Genomic DNA, 16,754 nt, shown 5'->3' with positions numbered 1-16,754 from the left:
TCCCCCGCCACGCGGGCCCCCCTCCCCCCACCCCCCTGGGGCTCCGCCGCCCGCTACAGTCATAAAGAGCCAGAAACCGGGGGCGGGGAGCCTCTGGCGGGGGGGCGGGGGCAGGGCCAGCGCAGGAGCCGAGCGACCTACAGGGGCGTCGGGCGGTTATGCAGGTGGGGGAGGGCGCGAGATAAACCATGCCCCATTTTTGCTCCCAGCAGCAGTAGCAGCGGCGGCGGCGGCGGCGGCAGCGATGACAGCCACTCTCACGCTAACTTGAGGTACTCTCCGCGTTCTGGCTATGGAAGCGCCCTTAGGACCCCTCTCATGCCCATCCCACCCCCTACCCAGTGAGACGGCTAGCCTCGGAGAGAGGCCACTTGCACGGGCCACCGGGTGTCCCCACTGGGGGAGCTCATCGCCCCCAGTGTCCGGACTTCTCTTAAAGGGGAGTGAGAGGGGGTGTTTCTGCTTGCCAAGAGATCGTGCGAGCCACGAGGATGTCTCCGAAATGCACCCGCGGAGAAGAAGGTGGCGGCAGTGGCCATGCTGGCCACTGCGCCCTCCTGGGGACTCCTTCCACCCTAGGGCTTTGCAGATAAAGAGGAGGTGCGAGAAAGAGCTAACTAGAGGAGGTTGTTCGGTTCCCTTGCCACCTCCTCGCCCACTTCTGTACCCGAAGGTCCTCCAGCTCCCCCCTCCCATCCCCACCGTAGCCGCTTCACCCACTTGTCCTCCCTTCTTGCCTCATCTCCTCCACGTTCTTTTCCCTCTCGGCTTTCAAGCGTTAAATTGTTCTCGTGCTCTGTCCTAAGTCCTGAACAGATAAGCTGCTTGGGGGAACCTGGAATCAAGCCGAGTTTAGGGACTGATCGCTCCAAAGCTCCCAGAGAGGGATGCTTTCTCCTTCCTAGCCCTCCTGCTTGGGGCACTCCAGATAGCTGAGAGCCATGGGAGCTTGTGGGTCACACAGCCTGTGCTCTGTAGAAATGGACAGGACCCTGTCGGGAGGTGGGGAAGGGGACAGAGTCTTGTGTCGCACACTCAGCCTGGGCAAAGGGGGGGAGACGGGGATTTATAGAGTATCCTGGAAACAGTGTGTAAGTCACCACTCCTCTTTGGGCTTAAGGTGGAGAAGTTTGGAGGGGTTTGTCCCGGTGTATGGCTCTAGCTGTGCCACTGACTCTCGGGATGTGACCTTGGGCGCTTTAAATCACTTTCTCTCGTTGGGCCTCAGTTTCCCCGGCTGTATAATGGGAGGGGGTTAGGTTAGGTGGACGTAAGGTCTCTTCTGCGTTCTAGAATTCTGTGAGGGGGAAGAAGGGGACGGAGGAGAGAAAAAAGTGAGGGGCAGAGAGGAGACAGAGAAAGAAAGAGCTGAGACAGAAAAAAAGGAAAATGGGGGAAGGAAGGAAGAATCTAGGAGAGAAAAGAGGAAAGAAGCATACAAGGAAGAAGAAAGGGACAAGAGACGAAAGAGGAAGAGAGAAGTAGAAGAAAGGGAGACAAAAAGGAGAAAGAAGAGAGAGGGCAAGAAGCAAAAGTAGAGGAAAGAAGAAGAAGGAACAAGAGGAGAGAAGGAAAGGGGAAGTGAGGAGAAAGAGAAGGGGCATCCTGGAGAAGAGAGAAAAGAGTGGAGAGAAGAAAGGAGAAAAGGGGGAGATTTGAACGAGAAGGAGAAAGAAGGCAAAGAGGAGAGAGAACGGGGAGAGGGGGAGGAGTAAAGGAGACGAGAAGCCCCAGCCTGGGCGGCTCTGGAGCCGCTGTTTCGTAGGGTCGGTCCGTCGGGGTGGCGGCGCGGGCAAGAGTGGGTTAAAGGCGGCGGCGGCCCGGGCTGCTGGCTCGGGCTGGGCTTGGAAGGGGAAGTAGTCCCGGCTCGGGCCGTACTCCTTCCCCTCCCTCCTCTTGCCCCCTCCCCCGCGGAGCCGCGTCACCGGCCGGGGATCCGGGATCCGTGCGCGAGGTTGCTAAGGGTGAAACTTTTCATTGACTTCGCTCACTCGGAGCGGGCTGGGGCCGGGCGAGAGAGGCAGGGACCGGCGGGCGGGCGGACTGGGCGGCTGCGGCGCCGCGGCGGCGGGAGGCCAGGCATACATACCGACGGACGGACGCACGGACTCCCCGACTCCTCCCCGCTACTTCTCCGCCCTGCCCCCCAAAAACCACCTTCCAGCGCCATCGCCGCCCTCCCCCTGCCGTCGAGCCGGGAACAAAGAGCGCTTAGTTGTCACCCTGCGACGGCCCGGGAGCTCGCCACCGATCGGCCGGCCTCAAAGTCTGTTTTAACCCCCCCACCCCCACCCCAAGCAGGCAGCACCTGGTGAAGAGGAGGAGGCAGAGACACCCCCCCATCCCCACGCAGAGACACCCCTCCGACCCCCACCTAGCCCAGCCCGCCCGGCCCGAGCAACACCCTGGAGGCAGCCGCAGCAGCAGCCGCCGCCCCCCCGCCGCCGCCGCCGCCGCCCTCCCGCCTGCCCCGGAGCTCCGGAGGCCCGAGGGACGAGTGAGCCAGCCCGAGAGACAGAGAGAGCCAGCCAGTGAGTGGGGTGGGGGCTTGGGGGGCTTCCCCGTCCCCCGCCCAGCCCCCCACCAGCGTCTCCCTTAGCGCCCCAGCTCCTCTCCTTGCCTGTCTCTGCCCGCAGCCCCTTCCCTCGCTTGCCCAGTCTCTGCGTCTGCCTTCTGCAGCCTCCCTCTCCGTCATGCCCCTTCTTGTTTGCTCGGCTCGGTGCCCTGTGCCCTCTGCTCGCCCTGGATCTGCCCCCGCCTCGCTCCGCGCTCACTCTCGTCTGTCCGTCGGTCATTCATCCTCACTCTGTTCTCGGACCTCTTCCCCTCTCTCCCCTCTCCCCCCTCCTCTTTCCTCGCCTCTCTTCTCCTGCCCTCATTCTTTCCCCTCTTCTTCCGGAATGCCCCTCACCCCCTCGGTTTCCCTGTTGACTGTGTGTCCCCCCCCCCCCCCGACTCCCCTCTGGCCTCCTCCCTTCCAGACCTCCCGGTTGCAATCCTACTTGGCTCTGCACTCCCTCCTGTGTGCTCCCTTTCCTCGTCGTCTCTCCCAGTATTTCTGGCCCCCTTGTCTGGGCTCTCTGCCCTCTTCCCTCTCACTTGTCTTCCCACTTGGCTCTCATGTCCCGGCCCTTGAGCGCCCTTCCATGCTTACCTCCCTTTTTCTCCTTTTGTGCCTCTCCAGACCCCCCCCCCCGCATTCAGTCATCCCTCAGGAGTCCTTGACCTTCCCCCCCACCAGGATCCCATTTTCCCTCTTTGCCTAACTCTGGCCTCCCCTTTGACCCAACCTGACCTTCCTCCACTCCCCTCCCCAACACTCCTCCCCCACTAAACTTTCTCATGGCTAGAGGATTCCTTCCCTCTTAATTTGCCCCCCACCCCACCCCAATCCCCTGTAATCTCTAAATTTTTCCTCTTAGTTCTAAGAAGCTGGAAACCTCTCAGGTTGAACTGGATAGATTAACAAACCTACTGGCCCCCTAGGGCCACTTTGCCCCTCCCCCACTGACTCAGAGGCCTTGGGTTTTCTGTCTACCACCTGGGACATCGTTTTAGTATTCTCTTTTACTCTCTAGTTTTCCACAGTAGATCCTTTGGGGGCGGGGTGGCTGGTGGTTAAGGTCCTGAGTGGCCCCAGTGCCCCCCCAGTCACCATTTTGAGTTCATTCCTCTCAAGCTTTTGGAGTATGTGGTAGGGAACCCAACAGTATGGGACTGGTTACCTGGGTTGTGGTTATGTGCTGAGATAAGGGGCCTGGGATGGTGGAGAAAGGAGTGAGAAGTCTGTCCCCTCTCCCCAGCAAAGGTCACTGAGTTGGGATCCTGTCCCTGAGTAGAGAAGAGACTGCCTTTGGCCAGATAGAGAAATGAGGGAGCAGAACAAGAGGGGAGATAGATACACAAAACAGACTCATCCGAGGGATTTCTCTTCCTTTATTATTCACCACAAAGCTGTGGCCAAAGTAGGTGCTTTGGAGTGATTGCTTCATGTGTGGAAGGCATTCTTCTCTCCCCACCCTCTGAAACTGGGCTAGTTTACCTGTCTTCTACCTCTTTCTACCTACCTCCCTATTTCTCCGAGTTGCCACCCAGTATTACATCCCCACCCCCTTAGAAAGGAAGAAGGAAAAAAACCCCACAAAACTTGTGTGGGAGGAAGAATTAAGGAGATTAACCTCCCTGGGAAGAGGGATCTTTGCTGGGATCTCGTTGCTCTGATTGCAGGGCAGGCCCCTGGGTGGGAGGAATTTTATACACAGGAAGAGTCCTTGCAGGTGCAAAGTGCTGAGCTGAGCCGAAGAGTGCCAGGGACCTTGCCCCACTTGACTAGGCCAGGCTGGGTTGCTTTGGACGACCATCAGCCCTGGAGAGGGCAGGCCTGGCACGTCAGAGGCCCCCTGCACCTTGCATTCCCTTCTGCCCCTGCTAAGATGTGGACAGGCTGCCCCTTTTCTGCGGGAGAAAACAGGGACAATTTTTTCTGGCTCTTTGTATCTCCTCCCCCCCTCCCCCACCCCCCCATGTGACCGCCTGTCTCCCTCCAGGAGCTCCAGACTAGGCTGAGCCTGGTGTATGGCTTTCAGATCAAGGGAGAGGAGAGGTTTACTTTGGGGGAAATACCCTTACTCCTCCCCTAGCACTCCCAGACCTGCTTAGAAATAGCCCCCTGCCCCAGTTGGGGAGATAAAGGAAATAGAAGGGATGGAAGCATGCATATTGTTGACTGGCGCTGTAAGACCTGCATTGATGAGGGAGGGCGACTCTTCCCTGGTAATTGGGCCAAGCTGGGGATAAAACAGAAGGGTCTCCATTTAGACTTGTAGTAATGGGGGGGGGACCCAGCCACTGCGCATGTGCACTGGAAACTTTTCCCTTACTTCTTCCCCACCCCTCTCCCACTGGGCATGCGTGAGCTGCCTGATTCTTGAGCCTTTCGACCTTCGCGAGGCATATTGGGAAATGTAGTTGGAAGGAAAAGTAGGTCATGGGCCCAGTACTAGTCCTTGGCTTGTCCGAGGACTACAGTTCCCAGAATTCAGTTCGGTCTCCCTCTTTGATGTGTCTCCCCCCCTCCCCCCAAGGGGTTTGCCGAAGTTTGTTTGGCTGGTTTCTGGGGAAGGTCTCCTGTGGCTGGGATGGAGTGGGTTGGAGTTCCCACCCACGCCCCCAGCGCCTAGTAATGCAGGGGTGTGAGGGCGGGGCAGGAGAAGGATAGTTATCATAAAGCCTATAGATGTGTCATCTCTTTCAACCAAATTTGCCAGTGCCTTGCTGTGAGATATTGGGGAAGTGGGGGCATGGAAGGGGCTCTGACTCCAGAAGATTCGGGGGTGTGAGCCCCCGCCCAGGCTTGGACACTTCCTGCCTATGTGACCTAGAGCTGGCTCTCCCAGGCCTCTATTTCCTGGCCTGTGAAATGGGCACAAATATACCTGCCCCATCCACTTAAAGCATAGAGTAACAGTGAGGTTAATACATAGGGTAAAGCTCCTTTAATTGTTGGGGTATTGTGTGTGTGCTAGTGTAAATGACGTTATTAAGCATCATACCCTCCCTTTGACCATTTTGGAGGTCACCTCAGGGAGCAGAAGGGGGAGGGGAGGAGTAGGTGCTGGGGACCTCAAATATTTATACCCAAATGGCAGGACCAGACTTGGAATCCAGAGATGGAGGTTTGCGTCTCATCTGCATTCCTCATAGGTTGTGTGACCTTGGCGTGGACTCAGTTTCCCCCTCTGTAAAATGAGAAGATCCCTTTTACAGATTTCAGTTCTGTGAGTAGAGAGGAGGAGGTGGTAACAATACAGAGCTGTCTTGCTTGATTCTTGAGCCATACTGTTTGGCCTGGCTCTCCAGGTCCGTGCCAGCTTGAGCAGAGTGGAGGTGGACCTGGCACAGGGTGCCTACGCCTGAGAGGCGGTAGGAGGCCATGGCATCTTCCTCTCATGCCTCACCCTGGTGTTCTGCCTCTCCCTCTGTCCCTCTCTGCTTCATCTGGGCATGTGGCCAGGAGGTAGCTGTCACTTTATCCCTCAAATTCCATTTCTGTTGTTTAAAGGTAGGATTGTGAAGACACTCAGTTTGGGAATCTGACCAGGGCAGGCAGTTGGTTCAGACTGCTGGATGGGATGGCTTGGGGGAGGCAGGCGCTGGCTGACCGTAGGGAAAGCTTGACCTTTGCCCATTTAAACCAGGGGGAGGGCTCTGTCCTTGTCTCCTGAGCATTCGATCCCCCGATACCAACTGCCTCTCTTCTTATGGGATTTGTGTTTGTTCACTCATTGCTCCCCTTTCCTTTCTTAAGGACCGTTCCTTCCTTTTTCCTCTGTTGAACCATTTCCCCAGACTCCTTCCCTTCTCTCCCCACCAACTTCAGAAACCCTTTTAGGGAGTTGGGCTTTTTAAGTTTGTTTCTGCTGGGAAGTAGAGTAGAATGTTTCCTGCCCGTAGTCTGGCCTCTCATCCTAGTGATTGGGGCTCTTTTGTGTTTCTACCCCCCAAATCCCTTTTCTTTTTCTTCTTTATGAACTCCCAAAGGCCTTGGTGGTGCCTGCCGGGACACAGGCTGCCGGCTCACTGTTTGGAGTCGCAAGCCTGTTGGCATCCCGTGCCCCCGAGGTCACCTTGGATGGACATTTCATTTGCAGGGGCCTCAGTTTCTCCCCAGTACAGTAAGGGGCTTGTGCCAGATGGCTCCTGAGATCCCTTCCTTCTCTGGATCTGTGATTGTGTTCCCAGCCACCCTTATGACAAGTAGTCACCACTGAGCTGGATGAGAATGCTTGGCTGGATCTCAATACGGACACCTCCTTGTGCACCTGTGGTTCGCCACTTCTCCTCAGAGAATCCCTGAGGATCAGAACTTTCCAGCTGGAAGGAATGTGAAAGACCCTGCAGTCAAAGCCAGTGAGTCACCCAAGGTCATCCAGGACACTTGCTTCATTGTGAGCCTTAGGAAGAATTTACTGCCTTTTTCAAACATCTGCTAAATGTGCATTTTGTTTCTTATAATAGAACCCCCAACGTTTTTCTTTCTGAAGCTCCTCCCCCTCCATATTCTGCCTTTATAATCCCCTTTAAATTGAATATATTAGCTTAGAGGTCATTTATTCTAACTCCCTATTACATAGTGAAGAGGCTGAGGCATGAGGGAAATGACTTGGCCAAGGTCTCAGAGCTAGGTTTGACTTCTCAGTCTGTTTTTATTTTTTAACAAGACCCTGTGCTCTTTCCTTTAGTCCGTGAAAGTCATGAACTCGTGTCAGAGGGGCCCCTCCTCTGACTATCTGGTAGATGGCCCCAGGGCCATCTCTCCCATCCAGAATGTGTCCACAGCTTAAAAGCCACCAAATCCTTCCGTGGCCCAGCTCCGAAGCTGGAGCTTTGGGGATACTGCTTTGTCCTCTGCCCCTTGAGCCACTTAGAGTGGTCTGAACCTGGAGGCCTTCCCTCTGTTGTCCTCCCTGCCTCTTTTTTTTTTTCCTTTCTGGCAAGGCTCCACCCTGAAGCCATCTGGCCTAGCCTGTTCTCCAATTGGAGAGGTGAGGTGTCCTGGTCAACTTCCTTATTTGTGAAGCCTCCTCTCTCAGGTATGGTTGGGCCCCAGCTGGAATATGTGGGCACTGCTGCCCAGGTGGGGCTGGTTGCCGGCTCAGATCAGGGAGGGAGCCCTTTAGAGACTGAGCTGCCCAGGGGAGAAACTGGGGAAGAAAAGGAATCTCTGGGCTTCCTGCTCAGTGCAGGCTCCCCTTGGAATTCCGTGGCTGTCTTAGGAACAGGAGGGTTGTGCCTGGGATCTGGCCCATCGAGGGAGCCGTTTGGGCTCATGTGGGGTAGCGCTCTCTGTAGCCTTTCTGAAGGCTTTGCTGAAAGCAGGAACAAAGACAGGTGCTTGCTTCCAGACTGCGTGGGGAGTAGGGGAGCTGTCTCAGGGTTCTTTCTGGCTTTGTCCTTGTGGCCTCTATCTACGCCTGCCCGGTGCTTGGGAAACAAAACCCCAAATGAAACCGTCTCCACCTGGGGAGGCAGCAGGTCTGCACAGGAGTAAGTGCAGGAGTTAGCAAGTGAAGATGGTCATTTCAGTGTGGGAGAGGTGGCAGCAGCAGGTGGGGGTGGGGGGACTCAGGAAGGCTTCATGGAGGAGGTGGCTGTGAGGATGGAGGAGGCTGTTCCAAGTGTGGGCATAGAGATATGGACTGTTGTGGAGGAGACCAGTTGGCTGGTCAGGATGTCTGAGCCTAAAGAAGGCAGGCTGGATCAAAGAGGGAAGCTGGAGGCAGGCAGAGCCTCATTAGGAGGCTCTGGCAATAGCCTGGGACTGAGGTGAGGAGGGAAGAGGCCCAGCTGTCAGAGGCCAGGCCCAAAGGCTCTCCCTGGCAGGAGAGGGGCTCAGGATAGCTTCAGAGCCCCAGTCGGGGTGGGGGACCTGTGGCCTTGAGGCCACGTTTGGCCCTCTAGGTCCTCAAGTGAGGCCCTTTGACTGAATCCAAACTTCACAGAACAAACTTGGACTCAGTCAAAAAGGTCGTACCTGAGGACCTAGAAGGCTACACGTGGCCTTAAGGCCGCAGATTCCCCACCCCTTCGCCCAGGTTCTAGAAGCTTTGAGCTTAGCCGCAGATGTGGAGACCTAACTGAGTGCTGCAGCAGAGACATCCCATTGCAGGAATACATTTATCATTCTTTCCAGCTGGTGTGCGGCTTCCCTAGGGTCAGAAAATTAGTAGCAAGAGTCCTTAGAAATCAGTCATCTAATCTAGTTCCCCATTTCACAGATAAGGAAACTGAGGCCCAGGGAAATATAAAGTGATTTGTTCATGTGGCCTAGCTAAGACTCCGACCCATGCTTTCCAACTTCAGGTCCAGTGTTCTGTGCACTGGGGAGACAGATCTGCCTCTCTGTTTGGTACACAGAGAAAGGGTCCTAGAGACTGCAGGTGAGAAGGGACCTCCTAGGCCGTCTGGCTCAGCCTCTGGTCTGTCTCTGGCGTCCCTGGCTGCTGCCTCAGGCCTCCATCACCCAGGCAGCACGTTCTGCCCGTGGACATCTCAGATTGTTAGCCTGCTCCTCCTGACATCAGCCTCAGTGTGCCTCTGCAGCATCCACTCACTGAGCCTGGTTGTGCCCTGGGGCCAAGCAGACCAAGCCAGAGCCAGATCTCACTTCCCAGCAGCAGCCCTAAGATGCTTGGAGGCAGCTGAGGCCTCTCCAGCCTAAAAATCCCTGCTCTTGGGACAACTGTCTCAAGCTCTCTGCTCCCTGCTCCCCGCCATCATGGCTGGCTTTCTCTGGAGATCCATTGTCCAGCATGGAACAGAGAGTTCCAGATGGGATCCGACCAGGGTAGGAACCATGGGGCTGTCATCTTCCTGGTCTTGGAAACTTTTCCATTAATACAGCTTAAGATCATGGGAACTAGGGCCAGAAGAGACCTGAAAAGATCCTTCTCTTCATTTTTCTTTTTTTTTTTCCTGCTTTTTGGTGAGGCAGTCGGGGTTAAGTGACTTGCCCAGGGTCACACAGCTAGTAAGTGTCAAGTGTCTGAGGCCGGATTTGAATTCAGGTCCTCCAAGGCCAGAGCTCTATCCACTGTGCCACTTAGCTGCACCGCCCCCCCCTTCATTTTATAGCAAAGAAACTGAAGCCCAGAGAAGTGAAATCACTTAACTCAAGGTTACCCAGCTAGTAAGAGACAGACTCTATTTACATCACTTTTCGGGGGGGGGGGAGACAGCTGTGTCACCCTGACTTCTCTTGACCTTGAGCCTGTGGTCTTCTAAAGCTCCTAGGTCTCTCTGTGGGAGCCCTGGCCTCACCAAGCTGTGTCGTCCTTGTGCGTCCAATTCACCCAAACGTAGGCCTTTGCGTTTTTTTTTTCTATTGACTCTCACCCTCTCCGTACTGGTCCGGTCTAGTCTGTCAAGGGCTTTGTGGTTCTGTCATCCATTGTGGTGGGTAGTGGGCGGCCAGGCTAGGAAGGGTCACAGAGGCTGGAAACTGGACCTTGAAGGGCCCCTGGTACGGTCTCCTGCCCAGTGAGTGACTCCCAAGCAAGTGGCAATTCACTAGAAAACTTTTCCCAACACTTCATTATTGAGAAGTCTGGTCTTAACTGGAGTCCAGAATAACCTGCCTGCCCTTGATTTCTCCCCACTGGCTCTTGCTTGCTTCCGGAATTTAACAAATTCTTTTTCCTTTTTAGAGAGGCCTTCCTCGAAGTCACCCTCTCCCCTTGTTACCATGTATGTTTGCTAGGTATTCATCTATTGCCCTCCCCCTTCCCCCTCAGGGCAGAGAGGGGGCTGTCTCTGTGCCCCCAATCCCTAGCTCACTGCTCCTCCTGGGAAGCTTTGGGGAAATCATGCCGAGTTATTGAATGAATACCCCCCATCCCTTGGGATTGTCCCTCAGCCATGTGCACCGTCCTGCTCCCACCCCGTGGCTTCTCCAAAGCAAACACCCTCAATTCCATTATCCAGTTATCCAATTCCTAGTCCCCGAGTTCCCTACATTGTGACTATCCCTTGTATAGGAAGCTGGGAGCAATGGAAAGAGCACAGGGTAGGCCTCGGTTTCCCCATCTGTAAAATGATGGCATTGAACATTGCACAAGGTCCCTTCCCCACCCTAGCACCCCATGCCTCTAGCCTGTATTCCAAAGTCATGGCCTTTAGTGGGCAGTGTCAAGGAATGAGTGTCCCAGATATTGGGGTCTAGCCACTCCCCCATGCATCTTCATCTGGAGCTGGCCCAGAACAGGTGCTCGTGATTCGTGGTGGACATCTCATCCTCTGTGCTGAGTAGTGCATGTGTGGCCCGGGGAGTTGTTGAGAAACGCCTCTTGCCTCTGTCTCCTCTCGTGCTCTTCTGTCAGTTCTAGAACCGTCCCAGGTCCATTTCTCAAGAATTCTTCTCTTTGGGCCCGAGCAGCCGGTCCCTGACTTGTGGCTGGCAGCGCTGCCGCTCAGGGGCAGGGTGGTTCTTGGCCATTTCATTCAACGTCTCAGGCCCCTCCCAGTTAGCAAAAAGCTGTGATTTGATTTTGATCAGTGAAGGGAGGTAACTTCAGAGGCAGCTCCTTATACTAATGAAATTGAAAGTCGCCCCCAAAAAACTTGAGAAATAAGACCCAGAAATAAGGAAAGCTTGAGACTGACCTTTTTGTTTTCTTTGATCTCAGTGGGGAGTCCCTTCCAAATAGCCACCTCAGCGTTGGCCTTTTCTTTGGGAAATGATGCCAGGCCAAGGTGGCCAACAGACCTCAGAGAGGGTGAGCGGGAGAGGGGAGCATTCTCTGGTCATTGCCCTGGTTGGTCTTGAGAGCTGAAGGGCCAGGGGAGAAGGTGGCCTCCGATGATTCCTGGGAAGAGCTGGGGGGTTTCTGATGATGCCTGACTCCCATCCGCCTTCTGTGCAGACAGGAACACTTCTGTCTGCCCACACGCCAGCTCTGCTCCTGGTCCCCCTGACATCTCTGGCTTAGAAAGATTACCTGGTGACATGGGCAGCAACTCTCTCCGTGCCCTCTTCTGTTGACTTGGTGTGTCTTGGGGGGTCAATTGGGGTGTCTTTGCTCTGTAGGGATGTCCTGGAGTCCATCCTCCAGACCGTGGGTGCGTGTGTGTCCTGCCCATGTCCCCTTTACACGTATTGGAGGTGGCATGTTGGGCGAGGCTCCCGTCAGAGCCCCCGGCTGAAAGCTGGCCCTGCTGGGGCCTGCTTACCGGAACAGAACCTAGCCAGTGGCCCCTTCCATTTGCTAAGGGAACTCCAGCTCTCTGCCGTTTGGGGCCAAGTGCTGAGCCCTTGTGCAGATGTCCGCCGGTCGGGGAGCTCACCCCCATCCGTGCCCCGGCTTCCCTTGGATTTATGGGCGGCCTCCCCTCTCTTTCTTGCTTCCCCAGAGCCATCAGGAACCGGAAGGTGCCCGCGCGTGTGTCATCCGTCCTCACTGCCTGCACTTGACACACCGTGCTCCGCCTGCTACCCAGCGCAGGAGGAATATGCATGTGGAGATTAAGGTCGCCCTCAACTTCATCATCTCTTATCTGTACAACAAGCTGCCGCGGCGCCGTGCGGACCTCTTTGGTGAAGAACTGGAGCGCCTCCTCAGGAAGAGGTACGAAGGCCACTGGTACCCGGACAGGCCGCTCAGGGGCTCTGGCTTCCGCTGCGTGCACATCGGGGACACGGTGGACCCCGTGGTGGAGCTGGCGGCCAAGCGCAGCGGTCTGGCCGTGGAGGATGTGCGCGCCAACGTTCCCGAGGAGCTGAGCGTCTGGATCGACCCCTTCGAGGTCTCCTACCAGATCGGGGAGAAGGGCGCCGTCAAGGTGCTCTACCTGGACGACAGCGAGGGCTGCGGAGCCGCCGCCGAGCTGGACAAGGAGATCAAGAGCAGCTTCAATCCGGAGGCCCAGGTGTTTGTCCCCATCGGCAGCCAGGACAACTCCCTGTCCAGCTCGCCCTCGCCGTCCGCGGGCCAGTCGCCCAGCCCCACCTTCATCCCCCGCTCCGCCCAGCCCATCACCTTCACTACCGCCACCTTCGCCGCCACCAAGTTCGGCTCCACCAAGATGAAGAAAGGTGGCGGCGGGGCCGGGGGCGGCGCGGGAGGCCAGCAGCCGCCCCCCAGCCAGCAGCCCCGCCTGGCCAGGTCTCCCACCAGCACGCTGCTGAGGCAGAAGGGCCTCTCCCTGTCTATGCATTCTCTGAACTTCATCGGGGCGGGGCCGGCCCCCCAGTCCCAGCTGTCCCCCAACGCCAAGGAGTTTGTGTACAACGGTGGCTCCCCGGGCCTTTTCTTTGACGGGGCCGAAGGGCCGCCCAGCAACGGCCTGGCCCCCTCCGCCTTCGGTGGCCCCGGCGGCAGCTCCGGCGGCAGCTCCGGCGGCGGCGGCGGCGGCTTTGATGTGGCCCAGGTGTTCGGAGGCGGTGCCGGCGGCCTCTTCCTGGAGAAGTCGCCCTTTGTGGAGGGCCTCAGCTACAACCTGAACACCATGCAGTACCCCAGCCAGTCCTTCCAGCCCGTGGTCCTGGCCAACTGACCGCCGCAGGGGCCGGGGAAACTGCCGCCAAGAGAAAGGAAAGGAAAGGAAAAAAAAAAAAGGAAAAATAGAAATATACAAAAAGATTTCCGATCTTCTTCCTTCTGGCTTCTCGGACAAAACGAGGTGCACAGAGCAGGCCCAGGGCCTAGAGCTCCCCGAAGCCCCAACGCGGGTTTTGTCTTGATCCCCTGATGTTTTCCTGCCTGTCTCTGATTTTTTTAGTTGGTTGGTTTGGGGTTTGGAATTTCCTTCTTTCTTTTTTTTAATTTAGGATTTTTGTTTCCCCTAACATCGTTAGTGGCTTCTCGTGCTGAAAGTGGTCCAGATGGGTGTTTCCCCTTCCTCCCTCTCTCTCTCTTGTACCCCACTGATATGGGGCCTCTGCTGTCCAGAGAATGGCCCAAAGGGAAGGAAGGCCTCTCAGGCCCCTGGGGGAGAGGAGAGAGGAGGGAGGGTCTCCCTGTTAGATCACAGCCTCTCCCCACTCCCTCTCCAAAGCTATGCACCCTTTGTGGTCTGACCGGACCCCCAAGACATCGCTGTGGTCTGGCTGGTGAGGCGTGCTGGGCAGCAGTGGCTTCCAACCCCTCCCCAGCCCACTCCCACCCAGTTGGCTTAGGCCATGAGGAGAAAAGCCTTTGGGGTCTTCACCTCAGTTCTGTGGCCTCCCTCACCTTACCCCTTTCCAGCTTGACCGAGCCTTTCATCTCAGGGGCCCTAGGAGAGCCATGCAACCCTCAGCGTTCCGCAACTCGGGCATCTCCCTGGTGACTCAGTTGCCCCATTTCTTGGGTGGGTGGGGCAGGTCCTGTTTCAGAGGATTGAAAGGCTACAAAGCCATATCCTGGGGTGGGTGGTGTCTTTCTAGATGCTGAGGTATTCCTGATGGGAATGAGGTTGGTGGGTGGGGGAGGGTTAGTTCTGAGTCCTTTGGTGGGGGGTGGGGGGATGGCCCTAGAACACTCTGAGATCAATTGGGGTGTGCAGCACTGAGTGGAATTAGGGTTCTCAGCTGCCTGGTTTCCAGACTACCTGCACTTTTACTTCAGACTCTGACCAAAAATACAAAGAAACAAAGGTTTTCCGCTCCTGGTGAGTGAGTCAGGGCTGCACAGCACAGCCGGCCTGCCTGGGCCTTCCTCCCCTCCCTCGGAGTCCAGCCTTAAGCCAGGGGTGCAGACTGCTGGCCCTGAGGAACCCTGGAGAGCAGTGCCTGGAGGAGGGGGCTTGGACAAATGAGTGTCCTGAGACTTGAATTCAGAGTTCATTTTCCTTCCCCCTCTTCCCCCCTTATTTCTGCCCTTCCTTGGCCTTAAGCTGCAGTGGGGCTGGCTGCACCTTCCCCTCAGAGCCTGCCCTTCATTGCTGCCTTTTGTGGGGAGAGGCTGGGGCCGGACAGGAGCCCCCAGCCCGCCCTCCTCTGCCCACTTCCAGCCCTGTTCTGGAGTCAAGATCAGTCTGAGGAGGCCTTGCTTTGCCTTCTGAAGTGCAAGAGAGGGGAGTGGGTATGTGCAGCAGCTTCTGCTGGCCAGCCTCAGCCTGGCAGGGCCTCCCTCCGCCCATTAGTGAGCTTCTCACACACCCCCATCCTTCCCTGCCTCAGCCATTGGGATGTACCAAAGCTCCCTTGCCCAGGTGCCAAGGCTGATATGAAGCTGCGGTCCTGGTGGCATCTTGGCTGAGGTCCCCGCTGCAAGCGTAGCTGCCCTCCTTTCCCACCCTGCTCTTGGGCAGGTCAGCTCTACCTCCCCCAGCCAGGTGACTTCCTGGCTTTGTAACCCAGCACCACCCACCCCTGCCCTCTGCACTGTACTCAGGGTTGAGCCCTGGCTGGGCAGCCCTTCTCTCCCTCCTTAAAAAAAAAAAAATACACACACACACACACACACACACACACACACACACACACACACACACACACACGGACAAACCTGCCTCCCCCAGTGGGTGCCAGGGGCCCGGGCAGAATGGCCCTAGCTCTCCATGCAGCTTGTGAGAGATGGGATGCTTCCTTGCTCCACTTCAGCATCCCGGCCCTGTCTGTCTCCAATCTGCACACAGAGCAAGGGGAGCAGGCAGGCCCCGGGCCCAAGCCTGTGAAGGAAAAACCCTGGGCTTTCAGGAGTGGGCCCCTGCTCTGTGCTCACTCTTTCCCATCTCAGACATAAGCATTCATCTTCACTTTTATTTTTATTTTTTATTTAAAAACAAAAACAAAAAACAAACCTGCACTAATTTACCTGGTTTCGTAGGAAAGCTTTTTTTTATTTTTTACATTTTTTTTTGGTGTCCGTTTGTAATGAATAATTTGCTACATTTGTAAAATGTAAGAGATATATAATATATGTATATTTCTAACGTAAAAAAATTGTAATTTTTTCTTTTGGAGATTTTTTCTTAAAAAGAGGAGAGAAACAAAAATATTTTTTCAGGAAAAAAAACTTTGGGGAAAAAAGAGGAGAGACTGGAACCCTTTTCTCCCCTGGGTCCCCATCCCTCACCCACCCCACCTCCCCAAGAAGGAGTCCAAAGGTGGGTGGACTTGTAAACTTAGGCCAGAATGACGGATTTTCTTCTCGATGCATCTGCATCAGGTCTCGATTCTCTCTCAGCTTGCCCCCAGGGCAGGGAAGGGGCACAGAGGGCATCAGAGAAGGGGTTGGGGGGTGGGGAGCAGGATAGTTTATTTTTTTTCTTTAGTGAAGGAGGAATACAATCAGGAGTTTTGTATTCAGACTGTCGTGCAATATTTTGGAATGGGACATTGGAGTGTTTCGAGATTTAGTTTGGAAACAAAACACGGTTGATCAGATCTGTACAGTTTCTATTGTTTCAGATTTTTTTAAGTTTGTATTAAAAGCATGATATCTAATAGCTGTCTCCTTGTCTTTTTTTTAATTTTCTGGATGTTATTGAAGGGATGGGGAGACAAGAGAAGGGGCTCCATCGTCAAACTTCAAAGCTGCAAAGGGACCTGGGACATCGGGACCCTATTTAACTGAGGGGGGCCACAAAAGGCAGGGACCCTGGCCAGGGCCACACAGCTGGAAAAATAGCACTAGGAATGTGAACTTGGATCCTAAGATGACAGGGGGTAGAGCTGGGAGGGACCTCAGATTTCCTCCCTTGTTCCGTGGGGGTTCAGCTAGTTGGCTTCTGAGGCTCCATTCAGCTCAGTCAAGCCGTGATGCCGTGATCTAGTCCAGATGAGGAAATTGAGGCCCAGAGTAGGAAAGGCCCTGCACCAAGTCCCCATAGGCAGAGACAGGACAGACCCAATGCCTGTCCTATACTACAGTTCCTCTCTCCACTTTGCTGATGCCCTGGCAAAGCCCGGTGTTCGAGGTGATCAGGCTGGTATGACAGCTCAGTGCCGGTGCACTGGGCCCCAGTGCCCTTGTGTTAGGTTCAAGTTCAGGCCTGTCGTCCCCAGGGGTGGCCCTTGCTAGCTGCCCCTTGTGGTCCCCCATTGCCAGGGCCAGGTGAGGGATTTTCTCTTTCCTCCCAGGCCTTGCTTTGCCAGCCGTTTGGGTCCAGGGAAAGGTGAGGCATTCTGCCCTCCCTCCCTGTCCCCTCCTTGCGTCTTTGGAAAGTTGGCTCCAGTTGTTTCCATTTCATGTCATCTCCCTCCCCTCCCCTGAGGTCTCCCTACTCCAGTTTCATCCAGCAGCCTGCCTCCACCCAACCAGGTGACTTTCGTA

At 55.7% G+C, this 16,754-nt stretch overlaps 1 protein-coding gene across 8 annotated transcripts; it reads left to right on the top strand.

Annotated features, from left to right (window-relative positions):
* The first annotated feature begins 79 nt into the window (after positions 1–79).
* TOB2 (transducer of ERBB2, 2) lies at positions 80–15,925 on the top strand. 8 transcript variants are annotated; one of them, XM_078147642.1, is made up of 3 exons: positions 80–272; positions 6,742–6,909; positions 11,908–15,925. In XM_078147642.1, exon 3 carries the CDS (start codon positions 12,007–12,009, stop codon positions 13,048–13,050), a length of 1,044 nt encoding a protein of 347 aa, XP_078003768.1. In that variant the 5' UTR covers positions 80–272; positions 6,742–6,909; positions 11,908–12,006; the 3' UTR covers positions 13,051–15,925. The 8 variants fall into 8 exon arrangements, with proteins under 8 accessions (XP_078003768.1, XP_078003761.1, XP_078003762.1 ...); XM_078147635.1 differs by lacking the exon at positions 6,742–6,909 and adding an exon at positions 2,302–2,531; XM_078147636.1 differs by lacking the exon at positions 6,742–6,909 and adding an exon at positions 2,299–2,531.
* The last annotated feature ends 829 nt before the right edge of the window (positions 15,926–16,754 follow it).

This window comes from Phascolarctos cinereus, unplaced genomic scaffold (assembly GCF_003287225.1).
Source record: "Phascolarctos cinereus isolate Bilbo 61053 unplaced genomic scaffold, phaCin_HiC Scaffold_1;HRSCAF=81, whole genome shotgun sequence".
NCBI classification, from domain to species: Eukaryota; Metazoa; Chordata; class Mammalia; order Diprotodontia; family Phascolarctidae; genus Phascolarctos; species Phascolarctos cinereus.
This window is presented reverse-complemented; position numbering and strand designations above follow the sequence as displayed.